Source organism: Microtus pennsylvanicus, chromosome 12 (assembly GCF_037038515.1).
Source record: "Microtus pennsylvanicus isolate mMicPen1 chromosome 12, mMicPen1.hap1, whole genome shotgun sequence".
NCBI lineage: Eukaryota > Metazoa > Chordata > Mammalia > Rodentia > Cricetidae > Microtus > Microtus pennsylvanicus.
Genome location: NC_134590.1, coordinates 82,490,949 through 82,502,618, shown reverse-complemented (window position 1 = coordinate 82,502,618; position 11,670 = coordinate 82,490,949). Strand labels below are relative to the sequence as shown.

General features: G+C 38.4%; 1 protein-coding gene across 2 annotated transcripts in view; it reads right to left on the bottom strand.

The window, feature by feature from the left end:
• Positions 1–340: 340 nt before the first annotated feature.
• Xpo1 (exportin 1) overlaps positions 341–11,670 on the bottom strand; it is a 40,283-nt gene continuing 28,953 nt past the window's right edge. For both annotated transcript variants that reach the window (XM_075944488.1, XM_075944487.1), the window contains 14 exons: positions 11,115–11,312; positions 10,183–10,321; positions 9,835–10,016; positions 9,570–9,726; positions 9,000–9,163; positions 8,379–8,513; positions 7,290–7,473; positions 6,854–6,960; positions 5,931–6,125; positions 4,716–4,884; positions 3,110–3,244; positions 2,867–3,026; positions 2,352–2,448; positions 341–1,393 (listed from right to left, as the gene is read on the bottom strand). In XM_075944488.1, the coding sequence (XP_075800603.1) occupies positions 1,247–1,393; positions 2,352–2,448; positions 2,867–3,026; positions 3,110–3,244; positions 4,716–4,884; positions 5,931–6,125; positions 6,854–6,960; positions 7,290–7,473; positions 8,379–8,513; positions 9,000–9,163; positions 9,570–9,726; positions 9,835–10,016; positions 10,183–10,321; positions 11,115–11,312 (2,169 nt within the window). In that variant the 3' untranslated portion in view covers positions 341–1,246. The remainder of the gene's footprint in view (positions 1,394–2,351; positions 2,449–2,866; positions 3,027–3,109; positions 3,245–4,715; positions 4,885–5,930; positions 6,126–6,853; positions 6,961–7,289; positions 7,474–8,378; positions 8,514–8,999; positions 9,164–9,569; positions 9,727–9,834; positions 10,017–10,182; positions 10,322–11,114; positions 11,313–11,670) is intronic.

Genomic DNA, 11,670 nt, shown 5'->3' with positions numbered 1-11,670 from the left:
TGTGGGCAACCTGAGGCACACCTCAGAAATCAAGTGACACACTTGTGGGTTGGTACCAGTAGTTTTGGGCTTCTTGCTTGTTGTTGCTTTGTTTTTGTGACAGAGTCTATTATGTAGCCCCGCTTGCCCTGGATGTTGCTTTGTATACCAGGCTATCCTCCAGCTCAGAAATCCACCTGCCTCTCTGCCTGAGTGCTGGGATTAAAGACACGCACCACCACCACACAAAGATACCAATCTTATTTGTAAGACAAGAACAAAATTTCAGATAATATTACAGTTTTTAAATTAAATTACCTTCAGTAATGTAGGAATAATTTTAAGCCAGTGAAGGGGAAAATAAATGTAAACCAAGTTTATTTTGCATTTTAAGTAGTGTTCTTAAAGCACTACAGCTTGGTAAACAATGTAAATTAGTATAAGTCATCTCAAAAGCCAGAGGTTTGTTTTCTTTCTTGTTTTGTTTTTTTTTAATGAGCTGTTAAAAAGATGCAGCCTATTCTAACAGGATAAATATTTTTAACCATTTCACTTTGAGTTAATGAAGGCTCACAAATGAGCAACACTCCTCATTGAGGAAAACAAAAAGCTGTTGTCGACAAGCGACAGCACACACACACAAAAACAAAAAGAACTGTGTAAAAATAACTAACTGTTCCCATATTTTTAAGTTGCTTTACAATGGGATGATATGCACATGATCTTGCTGCAAACTCGACACACAGACTCTAATACATGTAAGTCTAGAGACAGACAATTCAGCTCGAGGTGCCAACTCCAGACAACGCAGCTCTACAACCCTCTTAACGCAATTGGTTTTACTCAGTACTTTTCTTCTAGACCGAAATACAGGCTAGAAAGAAAATGCTCCCTAATTAAAATTGGTATTGTTTACAAGAAAAGAATTTTATAATTAATTTTGCATTAGAATTTACAAGTATATGTTCAAATCTAATTTACTTCCTCCCCCCAGCCTTGCCACAAAATAGGCATGAAGTAAAAGTTCTTAAAAAATGCCTTAATTTTCAAACTTCATGCAAACTAAAGATGACCGAACAGAAGCTTAAACAATGTAAGGGTATTTCACAGAAAATTTCTTATACAAAAAACACATAAGAAAAAGGGCCACTAGGTGACATTTTAATTTACAAATTGGCATCATTTTGGTCGACAAATAATCCATATGCTGTTTTCTTCTGTGTACATATCTTGCAGAGAGAAAAAAGCCCGAGCATGACTTCAGATTTTAATCACACATTTCTTCTGGAATCTCATGTGGATTAAGAATCCCAGGTACGGACATTTGAAGTTTATGCTTCTCCTCTTGAGCCTGTCGAAGTGCTGTTTCTCTTTCTTCCAAAAATAGATCAGAGGTATCTTCACCTGCAAACTCCTGTGAACACAGGTCAAACATAATGAAACTTCAAGTTGCTGCCAGACTGGGGGTGGGGGTTGGAGTGGGGAGGAGCCATGTGCAGACATGTTATGTAACCATTTTGCCATTTGCAATAGAAATATAAATTATTGCCAAGTAGTGGTGCTGCACACCTTTATTCCCAGCACTGAAGAGGCAGAGGATTATGAATCCTGTGAGTTAGAGACCAGCCTGGTCTATACACTGAGTTCCAAAACAGCGAGGAACTGTTTCGGTTCCAGGCGTGGGTGGTGATGGAGGTAGTGGTGGAATGTAGCTTTCCTGGATGTACACAAAATATAATCTAGGGGCTGGAGAGATGGCTCAGGTTAAGAGCATTGCCTGCTCTTCCAAAGGTCCTGAGTTCAATTCCCAGCAACCACATGGTGGCTCTCAACCATCTGTAATGAGGTCTGGTGCCCTCTTCTGGCCTACAGGCATACACACAGACAGAATATTGTATACATAATAAATAAATAATAAAAAATAATCTAAATATTTAATCAGAAGAGATGGTTCAGCATTAAGAGCACTAGCTGCTCTTCTAGAGCACCCAGGTTCAATACCTAGCACCCACATGGTAGCTCACAACTGTCTTTAACAAGTTCCAGGGATCTGACACCCTTACAAACAGACATGCAGGCTAAACATCAATGTATACCAATTAAAATCAAGTCCAGATGCATGAACAAGTGGATGTTCACCTACATAGGAACCCTGTCACAAAAGGCCAAAATAAAAACCTTAACTTAGCCGGGTTGGTGATGGCGCACACCTTTAATCCCAGCACTCGGGAGGCAGAGGCAGGCGGATCTCTGGGAGTTCGAGGCCAGCCTGGTCTACAGAGCTAGTTCCGGGACAGGCACCAAAGCCACAGAAAAACCCTGTCTCGAAAAACCAAAAATAAATAAATAAATAAATAAAAACAAAAACATACCTTTATCTGGACTAAGAAATCCCTTAGATGTTCCTTGAATGCAGGGATATCCTGATTTAAGCTGAAAAGTCCTGTTACAAAGAGCTTCACTTGAGCACTACAAATCAAAACAAAATAACCATTTTTAAAAACTGAACACTTAAAGCAAAGTTTTTAAGACTATTTGTTTATCACCAGCACATCTGCCAAATTCAAAACTTGGGAAGATTTAATAATACAGAACTTGAGGTTAGAGGTTTAAGTGCTTGCAGCACCTGGCAGTCTAGGACCCATTACTGGAAACCATATAGTAGAGGATAAGAACTAACTCCCGTGTATTCTTCTGATCCTATACATGTACAAAGTGCACACACCCATATGCATGCACACACAAAACTTAAGATTAAAAACAAACCGAAGCACCCTTCCCCCAACTGTCTATAACTCCAGCTCCAGGAAGATGGATTTCTCTGGTCTTAACACAAACCTGCTCACATGCACAAACTCCTCCCCCATATAGTAATAAAAGTATTTACTCTTGTAGATGAGGGAATGCAGACTTAAGGAGATTAGCCACATATTCCTGAATAAACACTTGGTTGTTAACTGGATTTCCAGGATTTAGTGGTGTACTTATTTTTCCTTCTTCAACCAAATTAAACATATATGCAAGAATTGACGCATGCATTGTTAAGCCTGTTGAATAAAAGAAATTTATTAATTCGAAGATGAAGCTTAAACACCAGGACACTTTGTAGCTTCGTGGGTCTCATTCTTACCTGCAGTATGTGAGGTGTCGGTCACAACAGAAAAGATATGCTGAAGAATATCACAAAAGTAAGTTTGATAAAAACTCTGCGCTGCAGCTTCTTCTTGTGCAACATTTTGTAAAAGTGTAAAAAGTATCTGTAGGCCTAAAGTTAATAGAACAGCGTTACAGACTGATAGATTGCTTTAAAATGACTACAGCTATTCTTTAAAACAAATAGAAAAGACAGACTGACTTATGTGAGGGGTCTTGGTGATAAGATCTAATTAATCTCCTTTATTATGGATAACAGATGTATATTGACATATGTTCTAAATATGTGGTCCCTCCCAAAATAGCTAATGGCTAATGTTGACTCATGGCAATTCCTTTCTTGACTGATGGTTTGGCTACCACCACAGGTTACAAATTAATGTCCCTTCCTAAGTACTTCTTAATTTCACCCCAGCCTCCCAACAGGGCTTCTCTTTGTAGACAAGGCTGGCCTAAAACTCAGAGAGCCTCCTGCCTCTATCGCCCCAGTGCGGATATTAAAGGTGTGCACAATCATGCACAGCTGAGTTTCCCACATCCCCCTGCAAATATTTTAACATCTACTTTTATTTTGTGTATTAACCTTGGATTAGTAATAGAGCTTACAAACTCCAAAATATGCATAAGCAAAAAACAAACAAAATAATTAATTTTTTTTTTTTTTGGTTTTTCGAGACAGGGTTTCTCTGTTGGGTTTCATGGTCTGAGTCTAAGATGACTCACCAGGTCTCTTCCTCAATAATTAAACTAAATAAGACAAAACAGCTATGGAACCGCCATTTTAGGCCACTTTAGCTTTACAAACACAACTTACTCTAAGACGCGCAAAGAGCCTTAAAAAAAAAAATAAATTCTTGCACCTATGTAACTACTCATAAGTATCCAGACTGTAGGACAGGAGGCTTGCCACAGTTGCGACAGGAAAATGCCAAGAAACCAGCTGGTCCTCTAGCTTGGGAGAGTACACTGGTAAGCAATAAAGGACACTTAACCTCTGGGCCATTCTCCAGGCTTCAGATTCTGTCTTACTCAAGGTGGACGGTGAGGACTTGCACATGCAAGCCATGACACACACACACCTGCATTCACAGGCACAGAAATGAGGGAGGGTGGAGATTAAGCAAAAACAAAACAAAACCATCATAAAAAGGCACGTAAGAAAAGTTAATGCAGGAAATAGTGGCACATGCCTTTAATCCTGACACTCAGGACAGCCACGCCTGTTACACAGAGAAACTCTGCTAGAAAAAAACAAAAAAGAGCAAGAAAAACCAACAATCATAATTGTAAGCTAGTTTTTATGAAATAGCCACTAAAATCTAATTAATGGACACAGAGCATACACAAAATGCATGAGCTCTATAAAGGGTGAAGAAACATGGCCCAGATTTTCGTAATGATGCTAGAATGGCTAGATTTAAAAGTAATAAACTTTCATTCCTTAAATTTATTCAGTATTTTAGAAACCTCATTAACCTCTGGTAAGTGAACCATCAGAAATTAAAGAGGTATTGAGTGGAACTTTGTATATATTTCTGGTTCATGAGGCAAATGAGTTAAACTACTTTCTTCTATGTATTTACCTGTATCTGCAACATTCCTCATGGTATGTTTAAAGGCCCAAATAATAGAATCCAAAACAAGCTTAAACTGTGCGGGTGGGATAGCTAGGAATGCTGGGAAGCAATGTGAATTTACAGCCTGAAGTAATAAGAAAAAGTTTGTTCTGTGTTCTGGATATTCTTCAAAATCCTAAAAGAAATGAGAACAAAATTACATAATCAGGGAAGGAAATAGCAAGCCTGTATTTGCACACACATTCAGAGTTACCCATAGGTCCTGTAAGATATATTGCCCCCAAAGGGAAACCCCCATGTTGTGGGATAATCATTTTGAAAACTGTATCTCTGCCAAAGGTGCCTTCTGATTGGCTTAATAAAGAGGTGAATGGCCAATAGCTAGCTAGGCAGGAGAGAACTGGTGGAACTTCCAGGGAGAGAGAGCTCTCTGCGAAGAAAAGACACAGAAAAAGCTGAACATACCATACAGGAAAGGTTAACTGAATGACATGGATTAATATAGATTAATAAAGACAGGTTAACTTATAAGAGCTAGTTGGGAAAAGGCCTAGGCTAAGGCCAGGCTTCCCAAATAATATTAAGTCTCCAACGTAATTTATCTGTAGGCTGGCAGCCCCACATTTTAGGGTTCCTATTTTAAAGGTTTAAACATCATGCTCTGCAAATAAAATATCATGCACTGCAAATAACTAAACTAGGAAACATAACCAGGTTGGGTGGTGAATGCCTATCATCTCAGGACTCAGAAGCCTGGGGAAGGTGTATGGCTTCAATTCCGAGGCCAGAGTGTACTTTTCAACAAAATGCTGTTTTCCTACCAATAGGCCACCCCTAAAGACCCTGGTCTGTGTGTTATAATCCATGAAGAAAAAGTTTTTTAAAACTTCATCACTAAATTACATCCTGCTACACCTTGAGACCAATGAAATAACCTAACAGAATATCTGATAGCACCTAACTTTTAAATTCTACACCATATTGAGCCTCAGCCCAGCATTAATGCCCACCCCATCCACTTTTTAAAGTCAAGGTCTCACTGTGTAGCTCCAGCTATGTAGACCAAGCTGGCCTTGAATTTACAAAGATCCAAATCCACCCATCTCTGCCTCGTGTTTTTCCATGACCAGTCTTAATTTATTGCTTGATGTCTATATAATACAACTTAATTCTAGGGCCTTAAAATTTTTTTCATTATGTAATAAAACACAAACCACTTACCTTATTTATCATATTCAATGTGCACTCAAAAACTGCATCGAATATTTGAGGTATTTCAGCTGTTATATGTCCGCCTAATTTGTTGACAATAATGGCCATAGTACTAAGCACTTCTGGTTCTCTAGCAGCTGGGACATTTCTCTGGTAATCAATGAGAACTGCATCCAACAAAGGAGGAACAAAGTTCTCAGCTACCTGTTGGGAGGGAAAAAAAAGTCCTTACTTTTAAGCTATGGGTCACTCCCATCTAAATTCAGATTATCTGCTGAGATACCGTGCTGAAAATTTTAGCAACCAGTAAAGTTAAAATAAATAGTAATATAACTGAACATACACAAACAGTTCAGACATGAAATAATTTGAATATATTCTTGAATCTTGTCATATAGCCAGGTTGGCACTCATCCTGCCACAGGTTACCAGAGCTGTAAAAACAAACAGGTGTATGCCAACACACCAGCTTCATACATATTCAGTGAGTCAGAATCTTAAAGTCCACTCTACAGTACACATCAAGAAATTTGGTCTTGTAGTATTTTGGTTTTAGCCAATTTAGGACTCTGACTTACTGAATATGTGTTATTCATGTAATTTTATGTTGGAAGTAAGGGCATTTTCTTACTTTAACCATCAAATCTCAAGATCAAAGATGGGGGTTGTTGAGATGGCTCAAAACTTTAACTTACAAGGTCAAAGTCACTTAGGAACCATATGCCTGGATTTCAATGTGACCCATATCACATAAATTCCATTGACCTTTTGTGACCAAGTTGTTTGTTTGGTTTTGAGGCAGGGCTTCTCTGTGAAGCCCAGCTGTTCAAGAACTCTCTGTATACCAGGGCTACCTCTGCATCACGAGTGTTGGAATTAAAGGCGTGAGCAACCACCACCTGGCTAATGTGACTAAAAGGAGAAAAACTTACCATCTGAGGATCGTTGGAACGGCTCACCCAACCAGATATTAACTTCAAAGTTTCCCTTTTTACTGTCCGCATACTTCTAATCAGTGGTTGCTTTGTAACCATTTCACCTTAAAAAAAAAAAAATCAAATATAAACTACCTTGACAGACTACATCAGTGATAGGTCTACCTCAGATGTTACCACTACCATTTATGAAGAGTCTAACACTAACGCAGGACAAAGTTATAAAATGGGAACAGCAAAATATGCAAGACTAAACAACATGGCTTTGCGTATTTTCAAAGCAGCCACTGTCAATAAACTATACTTGTAGGCAAGAATAATACTAATAGGGCAAAGGGCAAAGAGTTGTTGAGAAATGGTCATGGACTTTGATGCCCCAGATACTCAGGTGGACTTAAATTCTATCACTTCCCCAGAAGCCAGAATCACTTACCATTAGCTTGAATAGCTGCAGAAATATTTTCACTGAGGCACTTATATACATTGAGCATGTCTAAATAAATTCTCCCAAGCTGAATTACAAATGGATGTCCAACAGCTTTGCAGGCTCTCACGTTTGTTTTTAATATGCTACCCAGTTGCTTGACTGTTTCAGGGTCTTTCAGGATATCCACATTCTGCAATTATAACAACAAAATACAATCTTGCTTATTCAAAACATCTCAAGACAAATACTGGAACTTGGCCTCAGCTAAGTAGCAGAGTATGTGCTGCATACATGAAGTTCCAAGTTTAGTTCTTAGAACCCAATGAGATCTAAAACTAAATTACTTAAAACCCACATTAAAAAAAGTATCTAATAGTCACACCAAAAGATCGAAACAGAACCAAGATATCCTAAAGCCAGCCACGGTGGCACAGGTTTTAATTCCAGCACTTGAGAGGTATATCTTTAAGTTCCAGGACAGCTAGGGCTCCACACGTAAACTGTCTCAAACAGGCAAATGCCTCCACAAAGAAAAGATCTTATAATGACTCTTATTTTTTTTTTTGTTCTGTGACAGGGGCTTCTGGGTCTCAGCTGACCTCAAACTACTTGTGTTGCCAAAGGTGATCTTGAACTTCTAGTCCTGCCTCTAACTGCTAGAATTACATATAATTCCATGCCTGTCTTCTGTAATGTTTCAATTGTCCAAACTCACATTTAAGCATTCACGGAGTAAGGAAAATGGCTGTGTTGGCCAAGGGCTTTGTCACACAATACTTGAAGGCCTAAGCTCAGATCCCTAGGAGTAAAGCTGGGCTTAGCAAAAATGCGTTCTCCCAGGGATTCCATAGGGAGACAATAGTATCATTAAAGTCACAGGATAAACACTCCAAGATAAGTAGTAGTGATGAGACCTTGTCTCAAACAATATTGCAGGGAAGGACCAACAGCAGAGGCTATCTATCTTATATGTGTGCAATAGGTACACAAAATATATGAACATACATTTTTCAAAAGCACCAAGACTGATTTTATACTTTAAACCCCATTAAAACTCAAAACAAACAAAAACCCCACAAAACACTCAAAACTTACTTTGGTTGCCTGTTGAATTATACTGTCCCATACTTGATTAGGAAGCAGCATGTATTTTTCTATCAAATGCTCTTGAACTGTCTGGTCTGTCTGTGCACCAATCATATATCCCACAGCTTCGTAAAATGTATGAACCTGTTTTAAAATGCAAGCATTTTTATTTTCATGGTTTCACACATCCATAATGGAAAACACATGTAAGCAGATAATATATTAATATAGCATTGATTAATGCCCCCATTTTAAAATTGTTCCTGTATTTTTGATTCTGTGTGTGAGAATGAGACGGGGGCACATGAATTCAAGTGTAGGAGCCTAAGGATATCATGAGGATGGATACAGTAGCATTCAGTGTGGGTGCTGGGATCCCAGTTACAATCCTCAGAAAAATCAGACCCACTTTTCCATCTCATGTACATACTAGTTTTATACACTTTTAAGGCCTGGTGAGGTGACTCAAGTGGTAAGAGGACCGGCTATCCTCCCAGAGACTCAGGTTTTAGCACAAGTACCCACTTTCTGGCCTCTGCAGAAACCAGAAAAGAGGAGGTTCACAAGACACACATACATGTAAGTAAAAACCCGACACACAGCAAATAATCAGCACAGTGGCTTACATACCTGCTGAGGCTGAAGATCACAAATTATAGTATTTATGTTGTTTAAAATCTCATCAATAAATGGCATTACTTCCCCAACTTGAACTTGAACAAAATGTCTGCGACATTTTTGAGCTATTTTAATGAATGTGTCACAAGCCATGTCCTGGACTCCATCATGGGTCTCTATCAAGATAAATACTTATTTATTTTTTGTTCAACAAAACAACACAAATTAAATACGTGATATGGGATTCCCTTCTGTATGCTGTGAATACCATTGGTCTGATAGGACAGAGTAGAGCTAGGTGGGGGAAACTAAACTGAATGCTAGGAGAAAGAAGAGTGGAGTCAGGGAGAAGCCAGGGAGCCGCCACCAGAGACAAAGATGCTGAAACTTTGCTGGTAAGCACAGCCACGTGGTGATATACAGATAAATACAGATGGGTTAAATTAAGATGTAAGAGTTAGCAAATAAGAAACTAATGGGCCAAGCAGTGATCTAAATAATATGGTGTGATTATTTCGGGACTGAGCAGCCAGGAATAAACAAGCAGGCCTCCTTCAACAAATACGAGTAAATGTGATTTACCATGCATGAATTCAAACAGCTTGTTTACTACTGTCTTCAAAAATTTCCAATGTGCTCTCAAAAACCTTGGGTATTGACCTACTATGTACATGATATTCGATGCAATAATAGCTTTATTATCTTTGCCTCTTTTCTGCTCACATAATCCTAAAAGGTCCTGTAAAATACGACAAATGTATTTATTGTTAAAGATGCTTTTAAGGTTAAATACTGTTAAATAAGACATACTTATTTATGGTTCTATTTCATCCTATTAGCTGCATACCTTAATAACAGTAACAAGAAACCGCTTCTCATCTTCTTCATGCATTGCACCACTAATGGAGCCTATTGCCCAACACAACGTATTCAAATTTTTCCATGACCATTCTGTACCATTCACTTGATTTTGAAGTTTTTTAGTCATTATTATTTCCGTATCTACATAATCCAGATGAGTAAGATAAACTACAAAAAAAAAAAACCAAACAAACAGATGTTTGACATCCAAAACTTGAACGATTTATACTATTAAGTATAGTTACTTAAAGATTCAGTTAACTGTGGAACTTTGATAAAACAGTATTTTCACAAGACATAAAAATTACAGAATCATTGTTATTTATTAACTCACCTAATGTTTCTCTCATATTCTTATACAAATTTATGGAATCGGTATCCTTCATGAACTCTCTTACAACTTCTCCCTGATCATTTTCTACAACCAGTACTTCCTCTGGTTTAGCCATGCGACTAACCATCAATAAACGGACCTACATATCAATGAACCAATAAAGAAACTGTTAAGACATTTGACACCCATGCCAAATATAGAATCAGTAGAAGACATTTAAAAGCACATACTTTTTTTGTTTCGGTTTTGAGGCAGAGTCTCTCTGTAGCCCTGGCTGTCCTAGAACTTGCTCTGTAGACCAGGCTGGCCTTAAACTCAAGACACCTGCCTCTGGTTCCCCAGTGCTAGGATTAAAAGCGTGTTACCACCACCCAGCTAAAAGCATATACTCAATTAAGATGCTAGTCATGGATGGTGGCACACTCCTGTAGTTTCAGGACTCAGAATACTGGGTGATTTCTAGTCAGATGCTAGGATTGGCTACCAACCCCAAAACAAACTTTCAAATAAGGCATTGTCATACATGCTTATAATCCCAACACTTGGGTGGCTGATTTATGAGGATCAAGAAGTCAAGGTCAGACCTATCAAATGTTTCAACTTTAAAAAGCTAGGTCTAACGATGACACACACCTTTAATTTTAGCACTGGAAAAGCAGAAAGATCTAGATTCAAGATCTTGTCTCCAAAACAATGAAAAATTCTAAAAAGGAAAACGTTAACTTGAATGTTAACTTTGCAACCCTGCATTTCAGAGCCCTACCAGATCTGGGTTTTTGTTTGTTAACACTATCAATAAATAATCAACCTCTGGCCTACAGATTTCATGTACCTCACTGACTGACTAGATAGGGGAGTCCACTCTAATAAAACACCTACTAACCATCAACATTACAGTAAGAAACAGCACTCACCAACCCCTTGATCATTACCTTCGATAACACAGTCAAGTACAGTTGTCTCCTAGGAGGAATATCAAAATGTTGACTTCCAGATAACAATGGAGAAGCAGACGTAGAAAATGGACTCTCTCTGTAGAGCTCAGCTGCCAAATGATTCCAGTACTCAAGACAGATTTTAAAAATTTCAGTTTCTTCCACTTCAGATACCAACAACATGTAATGAAGGGCCTACACATTAAAACCAGCAAAATTAAAATGTTACCACCCAATCTCCAAGTTAGGCTCCCAGCACTTAAATCAGTACTAAAAATTTTTAGTTTGAAATACATCAGGATCCTCATGCCTTGAACAGAGTGCTCTGCAAACGAATGTTTCCAGTATACATAACTGAGTTATAATCAAGTCTGTTTGAACAGACCTTTAAAACTGGAAAGCATGGCCTACAGCTCTAGTCCCAGCATTTAGGAAGGCGAGAGGACCAGGAATTACATGTCATCCTCAAGTAATCACTTTGAGGTGAGTCAGAAACCCCCACAACATAAATGGGCCCTTTGGTGGCAGATACAAGATCTTCACAAGTTTGAGG